Source organism: Dermochelys coriacea, chromosome 20 (genome assembly GCF_009764565.3).
Source record: "Dermochelys coriacea isolate rDerCor1 chromosome 20, rDerCor1.pri.v4, whole genome shotgun sequence".
NCBI lineage: Eukaryota > Metazoa > Chordata > Testudines > Dermochelyidae > Dermochelys > Dermochelys coriacea.
The window spans coordinates 7,343,273-7,367,337 of NC_050087.2; the positions used below are offsets into that span (position 1 = coordinate 7,343,273).

Consider the following 24,065-nt stretch of genomic DNA (forward strand, 5'->3'; position numbering starts at 1 on the left):
TTGTATAAAAGTGTAGTATTCTACTACATTATTGAAATGCAAATTATGTTGTCGTAAATGTTCATATTTTAATTTTATTATAAATATATCATAAATATATTATAAATATATCAAATATGAGCATTTAGGCTCTAGCCTAAATATAATGAATAAGAATATTTGGGATAACATAATTTATATTGGAAAGACTTCACATTCTTAAACTATATATGTATATATTTTATCATCATTTTATCTAAGGATAAGATTATAATAAATCGTATTTTTATATATTTTATCTTAACGGTAAAATATGTAAAGATAAGATTATGACCTACATATAAAGATTATGCAAAATGGGTGTGTGTGTGTTGTTATGCAAGGCTACAATGCTAAAAATACGTTTTTATTATACCATTATAAATATACAAGTACAGTAATACTTGTAAAACAATTTACAAACTTTTGAAAATGGTACAATTGCGGGGAGGGAAGACGACGAATCAATGTAGCCCACACTTTATCCAGAAATAGTACGTGATATACAAATATATTATAAATTAACATTTGTGTTCAGTGTAAATTGTACCTGCGGTAATGTTAACTTCGATTTTCAATTGGGTTTGTAACTGGGTCATTACTACACGAATACATATTATTTTTTCACTATATTTTTGGTTTTTTTCTAAATTCTGTCCAGCAAATGCTTTTGAGAAAGAAATATTTGAGGCTAGTCATTTAAGATCTCTTTGCAGCAAACAAAATTAAAACTTTAGTGAATGTATATATATATATATATATATCAATATCATGTATAAACTATATAAATATCATGATTTTTCTCTAATTATTTTATCTCCCAACATTCACTAAAGTATATATATGTATATATATATATATATTTAAAATGCCTAATACTGAAGTATCAAGGAATACCTGTTCTTATCGGAGGAAAGTTAGATCTCTTGTTATTAGCTCTACTAAAAATAAAATAAAATAAAATAAAATAAAATCTCTTGCGGATTTCAGTTTAATTCTATGAATTTAAGGTTTGATCACAGAAGGCCTTGCTACATTTAAGCAGTTCAGAGCATTGGGAAACAAAGTGATGCTAAACAATGTATCTCTGTAGATAATGTGTCCACTTTAAATAAAATACAATGCGGATATAGCGCCAATAAATTTCTAGACAGAAAAGTAGATCAATAGATTAAAGATAATATGATTGTAAGTATATATAATAAATATCGTTGTCAAAGTGTATGTATAAGCCGAGAAAGAACTTTAGACATCTCAGTGCGTATTCATTATCTACAGAAACCAGAAGAAAATAGCTGACAAGCAAGAATCTCTAAGAGTAAGGTAAACGGGTGTTTAAATTCATATGAATCTGAGATTACATACAGTATATCCAGTTTCTGGTTTTGTTTTTGTTTGTCGCATGTGGACACACCTTTCTGGAAAAGTCTAAGCAAAAATCTGGTTCGGTTTGGTCAGATTTAAGAACGTTGATTTCCCAGGGGCAAAAAGCAACCCAAACCCCGTGTATATTTCTAGCGTTGAAATAATATGCGTTTCCTAGATCTATGTTGTACAATTGCTATTGTTTCCACAGGTAGAGAATTTCTTTCTTCCTTTCATTCTGAGCGAGTGTTTAAATATCTGCACGTTTTGTTTACTTGTTTTGTATACTGCCACCAAGTGACAGAAACTTGCAAACCAGAAATTTTGCAATTTGGTGCCTTTTTGTGGGGGTGGGGAGGCGGGGTGAGGTGGGGAGGAGTGGGCAAAATACCCTTACTTGACTACTTGCAAAATGCTGGACTACAATAAAGGCCGGATTTGCAAGGAAGTTTTAGTACCTTAAAAGAGTCAGCAATGTCTCTCTCCCCACTTCCCCTGGAACGTCCATAAACGGCCCCCTATTAAGGTATTAGCTGAACAGTACTTCAAAAAGTTTGGCCTCTAAAACCTATTTGAAAGTCCTCCGATGCACTTTATACCCATTCACTAGAAGTTTTCTTTTTTTCTTTCTTTTTTAAAGCCCCTCTCGTTCCGTGTTCCCGTGTTTTAAATCATTCCAATGTACGTGAACTCATAAAAATAGATAAGGCATGTCAACTTGGGAACGATATTTCCCCTCTTGAAAATATGAGTGTATTTAAGCAAATCCTGGAATATTAAATTATAGCTCGATTAAAGACAATGTAAATGTATAAATTCAACAAAGTGCACAGAGGTTGTCTCCAAATATATAGTTTAATTCTGCCTAAGTGATCGCCTCTGAAAAAGCATCATTAAGGCAAATAATATTGTTTCCTGAATTATTATTTTTTACTTGCGACCTAAGATTAAATTTCTGCTTTAGAATCTGCGAACAATAAAATATAAAGCTGCCTATAGTTAATGACAACAATTTTTCATTGTTGAATTATCCTTCCAGAACGCAATAAAATTGTATTCCTTTTATTTTTAATCCTTACACTGAGCATAAATAGTTGTGTATCTATATTTCTCTATCTATATAGATACTCTTAATAATTTTAGCTACTAACCATTGCCCGCGTCAACTCAGTGACGTCATAAATACAGCTATCTTGAATGTAAGAAAAAGAAAAAAAGAAAAAAACCCACCCAAAACATGATAGTAGGGAATATTTTCACGCAGCCAGACAGAATAACCAAGCTAAACAATAGTTCTCTGAAATGCACAGGGTGTTAGGAGCTTGCAGTGGCACCTGGTTTTAACATATAAGGCATGACACACATGCGATGCAGTCTGATGCACTCATTCGTCAAACTAGAGAGTGGCTGAGAAATAAATTTTCCTTGATCAAATGGAATATGAAACAATTATCCGTACTTTTGTAAACGAGATTTTAAGGTTTTTTTTTTTTTTTTTTTTTTGGCAATTACACAATGTAACACTCAATTATTTTACATGTATCAACATTTTGGGGTTTCCCCAGCACTAGAATGTTTATTCATAAGTGCATTTAATTAGCAAACATTTGACGTAATGTTACATTGAAAATTGGATTATATCCATGCATTACTCATCGTTACATAGCATGTGAAGGTGCTGACGCTAACTTTAGCAGCAACATTGTTACTTGGCAATTTAAGACAAAGAGAAGTTCCATTTCTGCGGAGAGGTTTCGATTCTGGCTTCTTTTGTTGGGGTGCGGGCCATCAATAAATCTGGTAAGGCAAAAATAAATAAATCCACATATTAGAAATAGTAGTTCAGGCATAATAACCGTCTATTTCAGTTGCAATAGGAATTCAAATGAACATAAACAAACGCTCAACAATGTTAGAAAGAACTTCAAACCTTGGTAGAAAAAGGGAATAAATTAAATAGTGCAATAGATTAATTTATCTTCTCTCCCCGCCACCCCCCCCATCTCCCAGTTTCCTGTTTATGAGATATTTGTTTTGACAGTTTCCAGAATTCTGTCTTCTTTTTTTTTCCCTGGAAATGCATCCAGTGATTATAGAATGGCGGTTGCAAACCTGAGAAAACTATGCTCCCATGTTATTTTAGAACTATTATTTTTCAATTTTGAAAATAAAGGTTAAATGTTTTCACATTCAACTTTTTGTGTGTGGTGAGGATGAGGTGTCAGGCAGAATCTTTCTTTCTTTCTTTCTTTCTTTCTTTCTTTCTTTCTTTCTTTCTTTCTTTCTTTCTTTCTTTCTTTCTTTCTTTCTTTCTTTCTTTCTTTCTTTAAAAATAAAAGTACATTTACACTTATTTCCATCAGCCATGCAACACAATTAATAAAATGGCTGGTGCATAGAAAGGAGTCTTCCTTCTAATTATACCAAACTTGGAATGCACTTTATGGTAAATATAATCTTTATAACCTGTCTTTAGAGATATTAGACACACTTGCATACAGGACTGAAGAAATGGGGTTTATATCATAATAAGTAAGTAAGTAAGTAAATAAATAAATAAATAAAAATAATGTTTTCTAGGAAAGAGGTTGAAAATGAAAAAAGAGAGAGCTCTATTATTGCTAATTATTGTTTTGTGCTTCTTTGTCAAGAAGATGCCTTGAAGTGGCAAATAAACCTGCCAAATAGCCTTCCTCTTTCAAAACTATCTGTCTGCAACATTGAAATAAAGTTTAAACAGTCCATCAAGAGCTGAATAGAAAGTATGCAGTAGAAGGATAGATTTCCTCTTCTATTTTAATCAGAAGCTGCCAGATTCTTCATCCTAAGGTTTAATTACTGCAATATAACTAAGGAAAGAAGAAACTCAAAACAATGCAAAACATTTCAGGTTGGGAAATAGTGGCCCATGGCGCATATGTGCCAAGTAATCCTCAAATAGATTTTCTTTTTTCTTTCTTTTTTATAAGAGCTATTTACAAGAAAAACAATATTCAACTAGGAAAGCCCGTGCTATAAAAAACAGGGATAAAAAATAAATTAGAAGCCAAGAACTCACGTGCGCAATATATGCCAAGTTAAAAAAAGTAAGATCAGCTAAAATCAGGAAGATATTGAATGACATCACTTGTTTACATCTAACAACTACAAAATATTCAGCTGAGATATAAATACATACCACCACTCTCTTTATATAGTTTATATGTTATATATGTGTATGTGTGTATATATGCGTACTGATACATTCATATTCTACATGTATATATAGGTGTGTATGTGTAGAAAGAATTTCTAGTTTGACTATACACATTAGTTTTATATATAATATATATATATGCATATATATATATATAATGCATAAACATGCATGCATACACAGATATAATATATATTCAAAATATAAACTCTTTGTACTCTCTCTCTCTCTCTCTCTCACACACACACACACACTTGGAATTCTAATATGTGTGTTGAAAGTATAAATACTTTCTCTCTACTCCCACTAATAGAATGCTAAAATGTATATTCATACTGCACAGGAACATCAAGTAAACACTTCTGACCCATATTAACTTTTGGTGCATGTTAAAAGCACCCAGACACAACCTGTATTTATGAAAAAGCAGATTTCTACATCCAGGCAATGCACTGGCTAACAGAGTGTGATTGCTTTTGACTACATTTGTGCTATCAGCCTCAACTAGTCATTCTGACTGTACCAAACAACAAACCCATTCCCTCTTAAAACAAACAAACAGGCGTCTGAATTTGCATTCAGGATCTAAGCAGAATAGGAACCTGACAGTAGCATTTTATTAAGGGGGGGAGGAGAGATTTGGGTTTGTTTCCTTTCAATAATTAGTGGAGATAGAAAACACATGTGTTGGGATTGAATTTTTTGAAGACTTTTTCTAAATCAGTTCATCAATTCGCTAATTATGGCTGGGAGAGAGAAAAAATTCTCCCTATACATATTTTTTCTTTCCCCCCCTGTGAACATCAGAGTGGGGAGAGGGGTAAATGTGTGTGTGTGCGTGGGGGGAGATATGGCTTCTGAGAAGTAGATGTTATTTCAGATTTCTGTGGGATTTTATTTTCTGGGAACAAAGAGCAACTGCTATTAAAGAACTACTCGAAGACTTGTGCATATTTCCACTGCTGTGTAGCAGTTTTAATACAACATCTGTTCTTGCTTCTGCTGATGAGTTTACATAATTGTTTGCAGACCAATTTAACAAGAAATAGCCCTAGATATTTCCCTGTACATGTTTTCATGCGGGAAAATAATAAATACCTTTTCCAAGTGACATACCTTGATGAAATACTTTCAAGAAATCCCAATACTGGTTAAAATATAAATTGAATAAAAATCTAGTGCATTAAAAACGCTAGACTGAGGAGTGCAATCAGTAGAACATAATCTAATGATGCCTCATTTATATTTGCATGAGTTTTTCTCCCAAGAAACATGATTTTTCAGGAGGGAAAGCATTCTATTTTAAGTTTCTTTACGGCAGCTGTTTACTGTTCACTATAAATCGACCAGACTTTTAAGCCTTGCCCTCTGTTTAGAGAAGTAATAAAACACTTAACTTTCTCCACTCCTAGTCGCACGGTTATCAGACAGGTCTTTAATACAAGAGCCCGGGAGCACCTATACAAAAATTAATCCCTCCAAGCCAAGACTTTTCCAAAACTTCAACAAGACTGGGATTATTATAAATGCATCTTTATAGGTGAAAGAAGCCACATAAATCACACCCACATAGAATTATATCTGTATATCTTCCAAGGATTCCTGCTACTTTCAATTTACTCTCCAAGTACATTTGGACCATAAGTAACACATAAGGTAAGGCAACATACCAAGAGGAAGCAAACGACCTCCATTCATTCATGCATGCATGCATGCATTCAGTTTATTGTACATTGCCCCAGTTTCATATCTGGAAGCAGTGCAATCGTTGGTTTCCAAAGTAACATGGTTTCAAATGAGATTGTTCCTATAGGACATATACATACATACATATATTCACTGTTATAATCTATATAACATATATGTATCTGTAGACACATGCATCTGCATGTGTATGTGGCTGGGTGTGCAATATGTCAACACCAGGGGGATAGCATATGTAGTTTTTTTGTTCCGTTTTGTTTTGTTTCCATAAATACCCACGTATAATGGCTGGGGGAGAGGGAGAAGAGTGGGAAGACAAGAAACCAAACTAAACTTCGTTTTTTGGAAAATACCAGTAAATCTTCACATTGGGCATAATTCGTATATCTGTACTAGGCTGGTCACAAGTTGAACACTGTAGAGTGGGAGCCAAAGTATGGTCAGCAACAAGGGCACATGTGCTAAATAACATGGTGTGTACTTCCAGCTATCTTCATTTTGCTCAGAAACTTTATTTTATTTTCCTAGTGACACTCAAGGGAAGCCTTAATGTTACAGAAGATGAATACACGAGCTTTTTTTTTTTTTTTTTTTTTTCAGTTGTAGTCTCGTTTATGGCTTTATTGCCACCATTGATTACTTTGCTTTGTTACACAGAGGAAAAAGATCATAAAATCCTTTGGCATCCGGGTTCCTGTTATAGCTAGGGGGGAAATATAGCTTCCCCCCTCTTCTTTGTAAACTAAAATCTTTTAGGGGAGACATCGCTAAAAAGGAATTAAGTGTATTGAGTAATAGCAAGAAAACATCTTTAGATGTTCGAATTTTTACCCTGCAACTTTGAGCCTGCATCTCACCAGACCACTCTACACAAATCCTAAATTTGAAGAAAAAGGCCAAGGATTTCCTGGCATAATTGAATTTTTAAATAGCAAGCCACAAGAATGATGAATATACCTTGCAATATTTACAGATCAGCAGGTATGTTTTACATTTAAGGAGCAATTTATGGGACTGGATTGAAATTAAAATTAGATTAGCTGCCTTCATTTCAATTAGTTCTAGGTGCAATTCTCCAAGACAAGAGATAATATAATCCTCTTTAATCTAACCAAATATTTGCAAAGGAAGTTTCCTAAATCTCTTGTAAATATTTGAAACCATAAATTTCTGTAAACGTAAACAAGAGGTGCTGTCCTCAAGCAAGACCTCAAAATGTACTTAAATTGGAAATAGGAAAAGAGTGAGTTTTGTTGCGGTTGCTGTTGAAAATGTAAATATATTCTAACAGTACCAACCATTGAAAATTACAAGGGAAATATTCAGGACAGGAATGTCAAACTGTACTAAAAGAGAACATCTAACTTCCAGATTAATGTGAATTCGGAATGTTGTCTCTTTTTATTGCAACTTCCTTCCAAATCCATAGTTCAGGAATGTTCTAAAAGCCACATTATCAGTTGAGCAGACGCCATGTCTTTTTTCTTTTTGCTCGCTTTATGTAATATTTTCTCATAAAGAACACAACCATTTGATTCCATAATATTGACCAATGCTCCATGAGAAAACGAAGAAAGATGGATAATTTATGAATTAATCTTCTGTGGGCACCTGAGATATATTACTTTGAATTCTGGGCTATTTTGTGATCAGATATCAGGAAAGCATAAAAAATTCTGTGCTTCAAAAGCTCAGTGTTGAAAAAAATAATAAAAGAGAGAGCGAGCGAGACAGAGAAAGTTAGATTTGGCTGTGAAATTTCAAATTTAATTCAGATGTGTTTTTTCCCTAAGAGCCCCCCCTTCAAAATATCCCCCCACGCACTTAATATTTGCTCTCCTTCTTCTAAGCCATCTTATATTTAGAATTTTCAAGACTTACTTTCAATGCATACTTAGTTTCAACTGGGGAATCAACACAAGCAAAAGCAATTTTTCCCTTTCTTGACATCTAGCTTCCTATTGGCTCAAATCAGGTCAGCTGACTTTGTCATTTTGTCTGTCCTGGAGTAGAGCCTTCCCTATAACAATCTAGTTCAGACTACAAACTGGAGACAGAAATAAATATTAAAGAAATCATACACCCAGGTATAGAGGAAGATATGAATTCCTATTTTACAAACCCATCGTTATCTTGCCATCTAACCAGTGGCCAAGATGTGCTACCCAATGTAGCTCTCAATTCAACGGCTTATGACCCCGTCAGGCATTTTTCTACCTATGGAGCAGCCGTTGCTCAAAACCGGATTTACTCTTCTCCTTTTTATTCACCGCAAGATAATGTTGTGTTTAGTTCCAGCCGAGGACCATATGACTATGGATCTAATGCTTTTTACCAAGAAAAAGACATGCTTTCTAGCTGCAGGCAAAATTCTATGGGACACAATACACAGACTTCCATTGCACAGGATTTTACCAGTGACCAAAACAGGAACACTTCGCAAGAACAAAAAACTAGCATTCAAATATATCCATGGATGCAACGCATGAACTCCCACAGTGGTAAGTTTTACAGCTTGGAGATATAAATTAAATAAACTGAACCATCTTTACGACTATCTCCCTAGCAGAACAGGCTCAGCTACTTTTTATGGCCCCATAAAAACAATAATATAGCTCCTTCACAGTTGCCGCTACAGGCCTTTTATTTGTTAAGTTGTTGCAAGCAAATATGGCTTGTTATGCTCTTTCTAATTAAAAGACTTCGAGAGTGTAAAATATCTATAATAAAGTGCAGTGAGCTCTGCTTTTGAGTTAAGTACAAAATATTACTTGGGTAAAATAAGTTTTAATGATAGGTGAGTAAGTACATTTTTTTTATTGGGACGGGAGGATATGTAAAAAGGATCCCTCTCTGTGACAGATTTCTACATAGGAATTTATGAAATTGTGTTGATAACACAAAAGAGGAAGAGTCTATTTCTAGTAATTAAGGCAACACTTTAGGGAGAACCCCTAGTTTTCTTTCTCGCTCTCTGTCTCTCTCTTTAGTTTTGGGGGAGTGGGGGGGGGAATAATTAAAGCAAGACTCTCCAAAGCTTTGCAAGGAGTAGCATGCCTAGATTAGAAACCATTTGTGCTTCAGGGGCTGAGTGTGTTAACTTGAATCTGGGTAAACAGGAGCTAAGAACTGGGGAGGGGGGGTTGACAATAGGGATGTAGGATGGAGGGGAGGGGGCTAGAAGGGGAATCGATTTTGTGATTGCAGTGATCAAAATAGATATGTCTTCACTAAGGTATATATGTATTACTAATTAGTTTTAGTTTGCTTTGTTTCTGAATCCCTAGGAGTCGGCTATGGAGCGGATCGTAGAAGGGGTCGCCAGATCTATTCCCGCTACCAGACCCTGGAATTGGAAAAGGAATTCCACTTCAATCGCTACTTGACAAGGCGGAGGAGGATTGAGATCGCCAATGCACTTTGCCTAACGGAGCGTCAGATCAAAATCTGGTTCCAGAACAGGAGGATGAAATGGAAAAAAGAAAGTAACTTGAGTTCCACTCTGTCTGGGGGAGGAGGCGCAGGCGCTGGGGCAGCTGCAGATAGCTTGGGTGCAAAGGAAGAGAAGCGAGAAGAGACAGAGGAGGAAAAGCAAAAGGAGTGAAAATTGACGGCTCAGCCCCACATGCCCCCCCCACTCCCCACCTCCACCCCTCCCCACATACACGCTATATTTATCACTGGCACAAGTTATATGTTTGGCTACATTAAAAAAAAATAAGAGCCAAACGTGAACATGAAAGACAGACCTTCCCCCACTCTCACTCCCCATTCCTCAATATTCAGTTCAGAACTTGCTCCACAATCCCTTTTAGGTTTTGAGTATAAACCCTCACCTACTCCCCATCTTGCCTATTTATCTAACTTTGAATACAGTTTTCTTCCTAAAAAGAAATTGGCTTGCAGGAGGCAGAACACCCTGTAGTGTTGCCTAGTTGTATTGGGATGATCCTTGTAAGATGGATTCTATGCAGTTGTTTTATTATTATTATTATTATCATCATCCAGAAAACGAGTTTCCCACCATGTTGAAAATAATTCCCTGAAATCTCTTTCCACGTAAATATAGCATTTTCAAGAGTAACCTAATTGTATTTAAACAATACCTGGGCTCATCATTGCAAACTGTGACAGTTTATGTGTGAATATTTTTAGCTGTATTTGTGGTATCTGTATTTATATTTATGTTTAGCACTGTAATGTTCAACAGTATAAAGTGAATGGAGGTCTATAGCAGTAGAAAAAAAAATCTTGTGTTACACCCTCTCATGTATAAAGATCATGTCCAGAGGACTATTGTTGAGTATTTAATAAAACTGAATATTATTTTTAAAGTTTATAGACTGCCTCTGAGATTCAATTGGAGACCCTCTGTTGATAACAGTCTGTTGGAAAGTTCACTTATTCTCCATGTGTTTTTCCTAAAAATCAAATTCCTTTATCCTTCCCCTCCACACACACACACACACCTCCTCCATACTTCTCTCATTCAAAAGTATTCCAAAAGGGGAAGTATACAGTTTGCTTTGTCTCCTTTATTTAGTCTTGTTACTGTATTGTTAAAGGGCATCACAGATCTGTGCCATACCTCTCGCTTCCTGATTAAAAAAATGGATTTCCAAAGTTCAAATAGTATTTTTATTGCAATTCTCATCAGGCAATTCACAGGTCAGAGAATGTTTGTTGTTGTTATTCAATAAATAAATAAATAAATAATAAAATACATGAATTTGAAATTGCTGATGAACACCCAGCTTTAAGCAGTCACACACTTTTCCAGACTTACTTAGACCATTTCTATAGAAAAGCTGGCACTCAGTAGAGGGTAACTGACAATATCATACTATGAAATAAACAATGCTAATATTACACTACGGTATATTGCAGACTTATATAATATGTTACGAAGGCTTGAACACAACTTACGTTTTATATCCTCTGTGGTATACTCAGTACAAAGGCATTTACCAGTGGTAGTAACATTCTGTATCTAACACATATAGCGATACGTTAGGGACATATCTTTCCTGGAAGCCTCACCATACTCTTAGAGTTTGTCTTAAACAACCAGGATTCGGCTGAAATAAAAAGATCAGGGAGGTTTTATAATCCCATAATTTGCTTATTTTCCACCCCCGCTTGTGTAAGTTACTTAAAACGGCATAAGAAAGGAGAGCAAAATATGCATTTATAAAACAACATTCTTCCTACACAGTAAAGAAAACAGGAAGGTTAAAAAGAAATAAACAAACTTGTTTCTCTGGTCTGAATTTTAATAGAAAAAATAGAAATTATATAGTTATGAACTAGAAATTATATAGTTATATAAATATATATATGAACTGTCATAACATTTAAAGCAACAAACCTTGAAATAGATTTTAAGGTTGTTATTGTGTGTATATTGCAACACGCACGTATCCTAGTCTTAAGGCAGTCTAGCGAAAGGAATCATATTTTAATGCAATCATTTAACTAAATACCCTTGAAAGGAGATTTGGTTTCTCAGTAAGCATCAAGCACAGATCTCCTTACTTCTTCAAGCAGTAAACTGCAGTGGTAAATGTAAGAGAAATTGTAAACTTTCGGCCATTACTGTAGATACATGACAGAAGCAGTCCATGCTGAATACTTAAGAGCTTTTTTTCACATATACCGAAGATAAAGCATTGTATGTGTTTATTTCATTCACCTAAGCCATGAAATATTTATGGGGAGGTAACTTTATGGGATTCACTGACACTGAATACATACACTGATATTAACCCATAACATAACGCACACAGAGTGATACACAGAGCTAGAGTGTATATATATATATATATATATATATATACACAGCAGATGTGAATATATATATTCACATCTGCTGTGTATACCTGCATATTACAGGAGATTTAGATGATAAATCATATGTGCATTCATATGTACAATGTATACATATATGCAACATAGACAATGTATGTATACTGTATATATTATATATGTAATGTATTGTGTGTAACATATATTACACACAATACATTACATATATTATATAGTATATATATATGTGTGTATATATGTATGCACGAACTGATATAGTATTCTAACAAAATAAAATATAGCGACTAACAGTTCACACTAACGCGTTTTGTGAATTAGAAATACTAAAAGCGTTTCAGTCTACAGTAAATACACAAACATATCTATAATAATACAGATGCGCATAGACACACATATGGACCCCCCTTCCCACCCAAACATAGCTAGGTACGTGTGTCTCTCTAAAGGTGCATATAAACCATACGTTGCTATTATAGCCACATAATATATGCGCACAAAGAAAATAAAACGAGAACGTATTATGGCATGTATCTAAAGATATTTTGCATCACAGGCTTTATCCCACACAAATACGTCCATGTCCGCTTCTGAAGCTCTGTCAACACAAAATTAGCCAAATCTTCCATTTCTTAAAAGGCTAAAGACTTGTATATGTTGGCCACTCTACACCCAAGCCCAATGTATACACTGAGGGGGGCATGGGAAGCCGTATTTTATGAAGCGTTGTACCATAGGCCTAGCACCAGGTGACGCTATAGTCTCGTAGTCTTGGTTTTTACTTGGGGCCTTTAGTTTGCTTTGCCAACATATCAGATACGTTTCACAGGCTTCCATCAATAACCTCCTGGGGTCATCAAGCCAAATTTATGACTGGCCAACACAGTCACGTGATTCTATTTAAACATGCCATATTTGGGCAGCGCACATTGAATAAAGAAAGAAGAATCTCCACCTATAAATTCTGCACTTTAGAGAACAAAAAACCCCCTGAACTTCAAAGGGCCACAAATCAAGCCTAATCAAAAGGGTGCAAAAAATCCGACATGAGTTCTTACGTAGCCAATTCGTTCTATAAGCAAAGTCAAAATGCTCCTGCCTATACCATGCAAAGTTATGGGAATTATGGATCTCTGTCTGAGGTTCAGTCATCCAGGTATTGCTACAGTGGGCTGGATCTAAGCATCACATTCCCATCCTCTGGTTCTTCCAACTCTCTGAACGGTTTGGACATGTCTTCAAGCCCTAGAACTAACCCCGACCGACCTTCCTGTACAGTCATGGGTTCTTCAGGGCACTCTCTAGCCAGAGACGACCAGACTCCTCTAAACCCAGGAATTTACAGTCAGAAGGCTGGTAACACGGCGTTGGAGGATAGATCTAAGGGCACTGGCGAGATCAAAGCGGAGCCCGTGCAAACTACACAACAAGGAGGGCAACAACTGCAGCAGCAGCAACCACCACAAATATATCCGTGGATGACCAAACTACACATGAGCCATGGTAAACTTTCACTTCTTGATTTTGTTTCACAGGATTTGCCTTGGTTTTATAGGCCATACGGGGCAAATAATAAAAAAAAAACTAAGGTCGTAAATTTTACGACTAAGGCATCAATTGCTCGTAAAACTGTCCACTAAAAGGCTTAGAGGCTATATACGCCCAAATTTATGACAGCATAATTGGATCATAGAAACAAAACGTGTATAAAAGGCAATATTCCAATTTTTTGGAGGGGGTTTTAAAAATACACATGTTCTTTTAGGCTTCTCTTTAAAAATATTAAACCAAAAAAACCATATAAAAAAGTCATCCTGTCTATATAGACTTGTTTTTCCTCCTTGCACCCTCTCCAGGATAGAAATCCAGCCCATTAAAATATATTCCCCTCTTTTGTACACTTTCTTAATGTTTAACAGGGAACAGGTTCTCTTCTGCTCAGTCTGCATACGTTTGATCTTTACAAACTTTAATCTGAAGGTGTTTATAAAAAGAGAAGCTACATGTTGACCCTGGCCAAACCTTGAAGTCCTAGGCAGAGACAATTGTCCTGGGTATAACCAAGGGGACTTATTTATATTCTGTTGTGTTATTATTTATTTTTGAAACATAACTGTTTTGGCTTTTCATGTGGTGTCTTTTATTTTCCAGAAACAGATGGCAAACGTTCCAGAACTAGCTATACTCGCTACCAAACTCTGGAACTAGAAAAAGAATTTCATTTCAACAGATACCTCACACGCCGGAGGCGCATTGAAATTGCCAACAACCTGTGCTTAAATGAAAGGCAAATCAAAATCTGGTTTCAGAACCGGAGAATGAAGTGGAAGAAAGATTCCAAATTGAAAAGCAAAGATTCTCTCTAAGTAGAAGGATGACTCTCTAAAGAGAGAGTCAATAAATATTTACACGAGTTTGGTTGTAATCTACCTTCAAAAAAACTTTTCTTTTTAGGGTGGGGAGGGGGTCGTGTTGCTGAATGGACTGTGTTACATACCCTCACAAATCCATCAGACAAAGGAGTTATCTTATTAGTATGCAAAAACCTGCTCTTCGCTTCATGCAGAACTTAGTGTATAGCTCTTTAGATTGTTACTCAATGTTCTAACCTGTACGTTCTGGGGGGCGGGAGGGACTATCATAATCATGTTGCTCAAAAACAATCCGCAGAGCTAATGGGTTATATTTTATCAGTGCTAGAATAATAACAATAGCAACAACAATAATAAGCTGCCTACGGGAGAAAAAACTCAAAGTAAGTTGTCTAAAGTCACAGAATCTTCCTTAATTGTCTGCTTAATCTTAGCAGAAAGGAAAATGCGGATATATTTTACTGTATGTAAATTAACCTCTGTATCCTCGGGTTGTACGTAAAAGACCTGACACCTCCACTGTTACTTTCTGAAGCCTAAAAGAAAAATGTTTACTTGTACGTGGATTGGATATATCCACAGCTTATTTCATAGATGCACTTGTCCTCAAACATGGCAAAAAAAAACCCTCTGAGACGAGTTGGTTTTGTTTGTTGGTTTGTTTTGTTCGGACTTAGAATTCATTATTTTTTATTATTTGCATATGAAAAGAAAGGAATGGACTATGAAATAATCGGCCTGAGCAATCATCCGAAATATCTTGTGCAGAAGAGTAAAGCATGTGGGGAAAATGAATTATCTGGACCTAATATTATTGTGTATTTATTTGTTGAGTAATTAATGTAGATTTGCTAAATGCTAAAAATATATAAAAAAGCAAAAATTTGTACATCTTTGTTTAAATGTAGTCCATTATAATAACTTGTTTTCAATAATGTACGCCGTATATTTATTGGTTGCAGTTTCATATGTGAAAGACCATGGAACTTATATTTTGTCATATTAAATAAACACTAAATAATACAAAACTTTGGCGTGCCCGCTGAGATTAACCCCTTTGTGCTGATTTTCCTTCTTAGAATTGTTTTCAATCCTGCTTCTAGTTTGCTTAAAAATCTCTCTGGAGATAACAGGGGTAGAATGAGGGGTCCATTTCTTACTGTACACTTATATACCTCGACCCAAAGAAGCTTTGAGTCATGTGTGCTTTTCAGTGATGGGGTCTTCTGATTGTAGAGTGCTAGATAGAACCATCTCTGAATAAAGTGCAGCACTGCTGTTACTTCCAACATACAAATAATATGGCAGCGTTGGCTTCTTCTAAACCAAGTGAACTCATTTTAGGCTCTATATTCATTCCCCTCCAACTGACAGATGGCCTCTTCTGCCAGGAATCTAGTTTTCAAAGACTCCCCCAAGTGTATAGTTCAGAGAAAATACCCTTCCCAAAACAGCCCAGTTTATACCTCTAAACAGTCTTTTAAAAGGTTGAGAAGCAACTTAAGAACGCTCAGGGACAACTCCCATTGGTTTAAATGGATGTGTTGCATGAGTTGGGGTCTGTACAGTGATATGTATACACGTACCTTTTAGTGGCTATAGACCCTTCCTATTCCCATTGAAATCAATGGTAAAACTACCATTTACTTAAGTGGGAGCAGAATGAGGCCCATATTCGAATAGAGGTTCAGGGTGAAATTCTGACTCTACTGAAACCAATGGCAAAATTGCTATTGATTTCAGTGGGGCCAAGATTTCACCGGCAAGGTTTAAGGTGGAAGTTTAGGGTAGACTTTTTAACGTGCTCTTTGTGAAAGTTACTTTATATTTAGGATGCCACAAGATCTGGGTATAAAATTACATTTTCTTTGGTAGTTAAAAACTTATACAGGAAATCTCGATACTTTAAAAAATGTATTTAGAACCACTGTTTTCTAACCCCCTGATTATTGTTATTGTAATTATTATTATTTAACGTGATTGGCCTAATTTAGTATTCTTGAGGTCTGTTTTATCTATCTATCTATCTATCTATCTATCTATCTATCTATCTATCTATCTATCTATCTATCTATCTATGTGTGTCTGTCCATGTATATGTATGTGCACACATGCATACAGGCAGACAGATATACATATACACACATATACAAACACTTGCATATATACAATTATATGTGTGTGTATATACACAAACATATATTTGTCTATTTGTATACACACACACCATACCTATAGACAACACACACTACTAAGGTCATCCTTGATGTGTCTTGAAAGCTATTTACAGTGGAAACAAATGCTTGAAGAAGCCAATAGCTCCATAAAACTTTATAGCATTTCCTTTACACATTTCAAACAATGGAACAATTTCCTGAACCTGGAAACAAAAGTTTCTTTTAGTGGTAGCCTGGAAGTCTTTAAGGGTACAATTAGTAGAGCGTGGTCAAATGTGGAGTGTCTATATGGCGTTCTTATTAAACATGGAGTTAGGACCCTACCTCTTCCTATAGTTAAATTATTTATTTATTTATTTACTTATTTATTTATTATTAGGTAAGTTACAAGTATCAAGCAATGCTTTCAGAAAGGCTGTGACATTTAATTTTACTGTCATTTAACAGTCAATAGTAAATTCCTTTTATTTTTCTGGAAGAACTGTCATTTTTCCGTTCATTACAGTGAAATACTGCTAAGCAAATCAAAACTAGGTTTGGAAATTTCATTCTGCCTGAACCAGTTTTTGCTTAACGCTCTGGCCCTCTGACTATGTGGGCCTTGGGTAATTACAAATAGAATAATAGAGTCTTTTAACTATTCCTTTTAGGTTTTTATTTTCTACCCATGCTGTGTAAATCTATTGAGAAATTGCTCAAGCACGGAAAATAATTTGGCGTATACTGGTGGCTGTTCACTAACTAAGTAGTTCTGTATCTAGTCTTATTCTCCTTTCTCTTAAACACTGTATTTGTTAAATCGTCACCAACATCTTTCCTTTCTCCTTGATCGGTAAACTGTCAAGAAACAATTAGACTTGACAGGTAAGGGTTAACAAAATCAGATCCATTTTTGCTATATCTAAGGGAGGAGTGGGTTTTGCTGGTTCTGTTTTGTTGTTGCTTCTTTTTTAAACCTAACACGTACAACTCCAAACTTTTTCATTGCCATAGTGCGAAGCAGCAGTGTAGTTAGTTATGATTAATTAGGTTAATCCTGACTTTCCCGGGGTGGGGGGTGGGGGATGGATTTATTTCAACCCCTCTTTTTTTTAAAGAGTCATGTTCCAGGACTGATTCATTTTTTATTGTTGTTTTCGCTGCTTTCTTGAGAGGTTTTGTTTTTTCCTGTCTGCCTCTCAATCCTTTCCCAAAGATCGCTGTAAAACCAAGAAGGAAATAAAAAATGACTTACCTTTCCCCTGTCATCCGTGTCAACCCAGTGTGAACTTAAAATGGCCCCAAAAAAACAACCACAGACCAAAGTTCCATTTTTTAAAAAAAATCCTGCATTGTTATTACTATTAACATCATAATTATTATTGAGCAAAGGGCTTTTAGTTTAACTGAGAACATGAGAACATTAGCAGAAATACTCATGGCTTCTATGTGAATTTAGTAGTTTAAAACTTTTGAAGGTTATTTATGTGGATGGCCCTAAGCAAAAGCCCTGAATGGCTCTCAGAGAACACGTGATGTCATTAAACTAAGTTTTATGGTTTGGGGGAGCTGACAAACCCACAATATATTTACATCATATATAATCTTAACTGTCCACCATCGCAGCTGCTAGAGCTGTTTAATGCTGGGACAGTGGGACAAGGCATTTAGTGTGGATTACGGCGTCTCAGACTGCTGTTAGTGAAGGTACATCTTACCAAATGGATCCCAAGCGATCTCAGTAAGTTAATTTTTCCCCCCTTCTCTCTCGCTTTCTGGGGGGGGAAAAATCCATTGCACCCAGTGAGTCTTATTAAAATAGAGCGTTAAACTCTGATGGGCATGGAATTCTGTAGATACTGTGATGGGGGAGGGCTTTGCTTCTTTTACTGTATGACAAACTAGTATGTATGCCGTTTTAAAGTAACATAGAGGGCGTATAAGGCGAGTAGCAGTCAGGAACCTTATCTAGAAGGAATATCAGACACCCCCTCTCTTTCCCCAGGGCTTGTGGAAATTAGATAAGGCCAGAAAGCTCCATATATTACTGGTTAAGCAGAGACATTTCTCCCCCACACCCCCGTCCTACCCCACTCTTTCTGTAGACAATAAAATACTTGAAGAAAGTGAAAGGTGGAAGATCGGGGTTTTTGATTCTCCTCCCCCCTTTGGTTTTAAAACTCTGATCAGATAGTTTTGGTTCCTGCTTGAGTTGTTGGGGGTTTTTTTATCTCTGTTTTTTTTTAAGGACCACAGTATAGAGTTTGCTTTGTGTGTGTGTGTGTGTGTTAAATGTTGCTGGGTGGTGAAGTGCATGCGCATTGCTGTGGGCGGGGGGGGGGGAGGTTGAGCTGGAAAGAGATCTGGAAGTCTGACTTCTGTACTCCTTTGATGCTGTTGGCAGGTGTGTGGAGGGAGGCATGAACTCAGAGCTATGCAGGGATTGGAACTAGGCCGAAGAATTTGTAAACTCCCTGTCGCAGATAAGGCTATAGAGACGTGGCATTTTTTTTCTTCAGAAGAATGATGTGATCAGATTACACAAAGTGCCATTAATGCAATCTCTGTTTCTCTCTTTTTGTACTCCCCCCTCCACAACCAGGAGATGTTGCTCTTATTCCTCGTGTGTCCTTGGCTTAATGTAACAATATACCTCCAATGGATAGATTTCAAACTCGAGCAATGCAGTCTCGAAAGGATCTATCGAAAATGGGGCAGGCCAGAGTCCAAACACCTGTCTGGAGCACTGTTTGAATGCAGAGAAATAGACTGGTGTCCTGGATGGTTTCCCTTCAATATTGTTTGCAACACACCTAGGCAAAGGTAGTTTTGGGAATGTAGGGCCGGGGCTCATAACTGAAATCTAACCACAAAGACTATATTATATTCAAAGTTAGACATGTCATATTTAGTGAATGGGAAAAAAATCAGGAAATGTAGCAATGATTGGTAAATACGTAAGAATCCCTGTCCCTGATACGGACTTGTGTTGTTTCGACTGTACTTCGAGAGAGCGTCTTGGTTTGTTTATATACCACATTCCCCCTCCCCCCCAGTCCATACAACTGCCTTCGTAGCGCTGAGCTCTCTGGATCTAAGAGTCAAGAGAAGTGGGCAATCCCAGAAATAACTGTTACTTGGCCTGTTTTATTGGAGTCCAACTCGCGATCAAAAGACCTTCCTTTTAAACAGCGAAGTGAAAAGAGGATTTCTCTAGTTCAAAGGAAAAGGAAGGAAGGGTGTGTTTGTGTGTGTGTGTGGGGCGGGGGGGGAATCTATCTGTGAAGGGAACGGGTGTGTACATGTGAAGATATAAAATGTTTTGTTGCGCTTAAAAGAGACGGTGCAAGATGAAAGTATAGGGCCAGTATATCCCACGAGCCCAGCTCCAGTTTAGACGCCTAAATGTAGGATAGGTTTCAGAGTAGCAGCCGTATTAGTCTCTATTCGCAAAAAGAAAAGGAGTACTTGTGGCACCTTAGAGACTAACAAATTTATTTGAACGTAAGCTTTCGTGAGCTACAGCTGAATGCATCCGATGAAGTGAGCTGTAGCTCACAAAAGCTTATGCTCAAATAAATTTGTTAGTCTCTAAGGTGCCACAAGTACTCCTTTTCTTTTTGTAAATGTAGGATCTGGACTTTCAGAAATGTTCAGAATCCAATAGACCCCTTTGAGAACAATGGAGAATCACACACACGAACAATCTGAGGAAAATCCATTATTCTTAATAGGAATTTACTGGGAGCTGATCTCTGACCCAAAGAGCCCAATTCTGCGTTATCTGCACCCCACAAGGAAACCAGTGGGGTTTATTTTGTAGAGTTGGGGAGAAAAGGAGGATCCTGCCCAGTAAGTTTTAGGGTCTTTGTCCTCCAAACTTCCATGAAAAAGGTGTTCCTGGGGAAAATGAGTTCCTCCAAGCAAACAGCTTTCATTTTCATTAGGGATTTGAAAATCAGGACACTCAATATACTGGGGGGGGGGGGAATGGGAGTGTAAACTCCGTCCTCTTATAGGAAACCAAGCAGAATTGTGACCCTAGGCCCCTGTGTGTATACATAGGCCATGTGCCTTCAAGTAGGTGTTGCTCCTGTTACTTATGGTCTTTATAAGATGCTTCCCAAGCCTTTGGTCTCAAATCCAGGCTCTGATCCCAGCCATACAACTCAGAGACAACTTCCAGGAGATTCAAGCCTAAATACTCCTTGTTACCTAGTTATTTACGTTGGGATAAAGATTCAGCCAGTTTCAATAAACAGCAACACTTGCTGAGTCCCTCAGTAAGGTTCTCAGTTTGTTTAACATGCTCATCATGGAGCCAGATTCTGTTCCCCTTCACACCAGAGTAAATGATGAAGCATTCCAGATTTGCAGTGTGGAGGGCCAGAGCAGAATTCGACATGGTCCGGCTATTTCTACATGCTGTAGACACTCCTTCAGATAGGTGATTCTTTGTATAGGTATAGGTGAAATCCTGACCCCACTGGAAAAATTCCTTTGACTTGAATGGGCCAGGTGTGTGCTAAAATAAACCAAACTGTAGTCCTTTAGTTAGGGGAAGTTCCCATGCTAATTTTGCCTGAACAAAGACCCCTGGGTATAGAGTATTTAAGTTTGTGTATAAGTAGATACTATGTACATACATGCTCCCATAAAGTACACCCTTCATGTGTATCCAGAATATAAAGTGTTATACAAGAGATATACACAGTGATGTGGTGTATGTATAGAGATTGATACATACTTATTAACTATAGAAGCCACATCGGCGCTAATTCACCCTGCGTGTAACTTCATTGTCTTCTGGATAGTTTCAACATGGGACTGATCCGTTTGCAACCTTCTGGGATTTATTATTATTATTATTATTGTTATTATTTATTATTATAATTATTATTATTATTTATTAATATTATTGAAAGGATTTGACCAGATTCTCCATTATATGCCAAACTTTTAAGATCCCTGCACCCACATTTGAGGCCAGATTTTCCAAAAGGTCTCCGAAGCCAGCACTCCTCAGTGTTCCCTTATGGCTTTTTTTCCCTAAGGAGCTGCGTGTCCAGCCTGCACGCCCAGCCATATGTGTATACATCTACCCCTCCCCCTCTTCTGTGTAATACTGGGTGAGTTCTTGGGCCCCTTAATGGTGCCATGAGTTCCTTCTGGTGCGAGATCGCTCTTCCGAGGAAGAAGGTGAGCTGGGTTTGCCCTCTGCTCTTTACAACAAAACTTGAGCAGTTGTGACAACTAGGAAGATTCTAAGTGGGATGGGGCAGGGGGAGGACCCACGACAAAGACATTTTTTGCCCACCCGATTCTTAATTTCTTCCTCTCCAAACAAACCAGTAGATTGAGATCACTTCTGCTGTTCACATTGAACCGGGAGTAGCAGCATCGGATTGGTGTGGCACTGTTTTAAGGCTCGGTGCGGTGGAATAGCCGCCTGGAAAGCGGGGTGGAGGAGGGTGCGGGGTGGGGAAGAAGGGAGACAAGAAAAGGGATGCCCTGTTAGCAGAAATAAATCGCAACCGCTTCCCGAGCCTTCATGCCCTTTGCGAAGAAAAATGCGGCCCCGCTGCAAGGCTAGGAGTCACTAGGCGCGGTAGCTCATAGTTCTAGGTTCTCTGGGGCGACGCAGGTGGGTTCCACGCTGCAAAGCGCCGAGTGAATCTGGAAGGTGCGGAGCTGCTTCATCGGCAGCGGGCTTCAATGCACCTCTAGGCTCCAGCTCGCACGTGGGTTTCCAGAAGGTTGTTTTTCCTTTTTCTTGCTTGATCTACAACTTGTTCTTGGTTTAAGAACAATATAACAATGGGGATGCTGGAGTGGATAGACTGGAGAGTTAAGGCTTAAACTAACTCAGGCTTCATGAAGATGAAGATGCATATACAAACATCCCCCAAATTTCTCCATAGATAAAGATTATTTTAATATGTAGTGTGACCAATCCTCAACTTTGCCAGAGGACACACACAGCCATAACTCCGTGCCTGGACAGAAGCTTTAGCATTTTGTATCGCAAATCACATTTCTCTTATGAACGAAGAACCCAAGGGTCCAATGAATTAAGAAGTTTCTTCATAAGGAGAAGTGGCACTTTTCAAAAACAGCCGTTTTAGTCGTGATTGAAAAGAACAAGCGCTCTGGGTTTCTTGGCGCTTTGTCTCTTCCCTAACTCTGAGTTTCAGGGGGGAAAAAAACGTTCTCACAAAAATAAACTGATACAATTGGTTTTCACCTGGAAATCCTATTCATAAAGCCCGTTATTTGTTTGTGCTTCAAGAATAAGATTGATCAGGCCCAAGTGTTGCTAGTTCATTTCATCTTCTCCAATGGGGAAGTTCTTGGCATCTGAAATCGTCAACTTTTAATTTAGGTTTATCCAGAGCTAAATATTTCTGAAATGTTATGATAAATGCACTGTTTGCGTTTCCATCCCTATGACTCTTCGCTGTATTATCATTTTTTCTTAATGTATATGTGGTTGGCTAAAATTTCACCACGAGAAGATGGAAAGCTAGCCTGGAAGATTGGTGTACTTCTATGGCACACAAAATATCCCAAGGATCTCACCAGGCATGCGCAAAGTGGAGTCACGTGATTACTCTCGCCAATCAAGAAAAGGGGTTTGCACACACCCTAAGATATATTAAAAACAAACAAAAAAGAATTAAACATCTTTTGATTAGCAGAAGCAAACGTGACATTCAGGCAAGTTTGTCACTATATCAGTCATCTCCCCTTCTCCTCCCAACAGGTGATAAAACAATAGCATGAGCTTGATATTTTACCTAAGGTTGCACCGTTGTGGGAGGGTTTCTTTTCTTGGAACATAAATACAGTCCAAGTTCTGCCACAGATAGGATAAGTCACAGTGCTCAACTGTATTCATCTTTGTGTGTTGCCAGTTGGTATTCAGAGGCATTCTGCTTAATTTGGAATTAAAATTGAGCGAAACCCTACTTCGCTGAAATTACTTTAGCTGCAAGATATTTACACGTCGCATTTTAAACTACCCGTTTTGGGAAAGGAGGGGATACTGCTTTAAAATAACAGCGCTTCCTGGCATTTTAGTACCTTAAAATCCTACATTTCGTACTGGGAACATTTTTGTTAAAGGTGAACAAACTAAATACAATAACAATAACAAAGACGACAGAAAACCATGAGTTAGCAACTCCAAAATTGCAGCCACTGCGAGTCAATGTAATTGGGTTACATCCTATTATAACAGTGGGGATATTTTATTATCTATTGTAAGAAACAACCAACATCTGTGCTCGCCTTGAACAAGACTTGCAATTGCGAGAACCTCATTCCACTTTTTGTTAAAAGGTAGGGTTATAACTTTCTTAGTCACCCTCAGAAGATTCGAAAAAAGAAAAGGAGTACTTGTGGCACCTTAGAGACTAACAAATTTATTAG

At 37.2% G+C, this 24,065-nt stretch overlaps 2 protein-coding genes across 9 annotated transcripts in view; both read left to right on the plus strand.

The window, feature by feature from the left end:
- The window catches only part of HOXC6 (homeobox C6), a 71,044-nt gene that overhangs the window by 5,675 nt on the left and 41,304 nt on the right, over positions 1 to 24,065 (plus strand). Inside the window, exons 2-3 of one of the 8 annotated variants that reach the window (XM_043506739.1) lie at positions 8,576 to 8,784; positions 9,547 to 10,622. The exons of 3 other annotated variants lie outside the window; for them this stretch is intronic. In XM_043506739.1, the coding sequence (XP_043362674.1) occupies positions 8,576 to 8,784; positions 9,547 to 9,887 (550 nt within the window). In that variant the 3' untranslated portion in view covers positions 9,888 to 10,622. Of the gene's footprint in view, positions 1 to 4,825; positions 8,785 to 9,546; positions 10,623 to 18,317; positions 18,376 to 24,065 lie in introns of those variants that run through there. 4 more of the 8 variants (XM_043506737.1, XM_038378418.2, XR_006278369.1 and 1 more) reach the window with 4 other exon arrangements.
- On the plus strand, positions 12,469 to 15,507 carry HOXC5 (homeobox C5). Its single transcript, XM_038378420.2, has 2 exons — positions 12,469 to 13,609; positions 14,258 to 15,507. Exons 1-2 carry the CDS (start codon positions 13,153 to 13,155, stop codon positions 14,470 to 14,472), a joined length of 672 nt encoding a protein of 223 aa, XP_038234348.1. The 5' UTR covers positions 12,469 to 13,152; the 3' UTR covers positions 14,473 to 15,507.

Coding starts and splice junctions, on each gene's coding strand:
- HOXC5 (XM_038378420.2), top strand. CDS start 13,153: ATGAGTTCTTACGTAGCCAATTCGTTCTATAAGCAAAGTCAAAATGCT. Junction 13,610..14,257: donor CAAACTACACATGAGCCATG/GTAAACTTTCAC, acceptor TTTATTTTCCAG/AAACAGATGGCAAACGTTCC.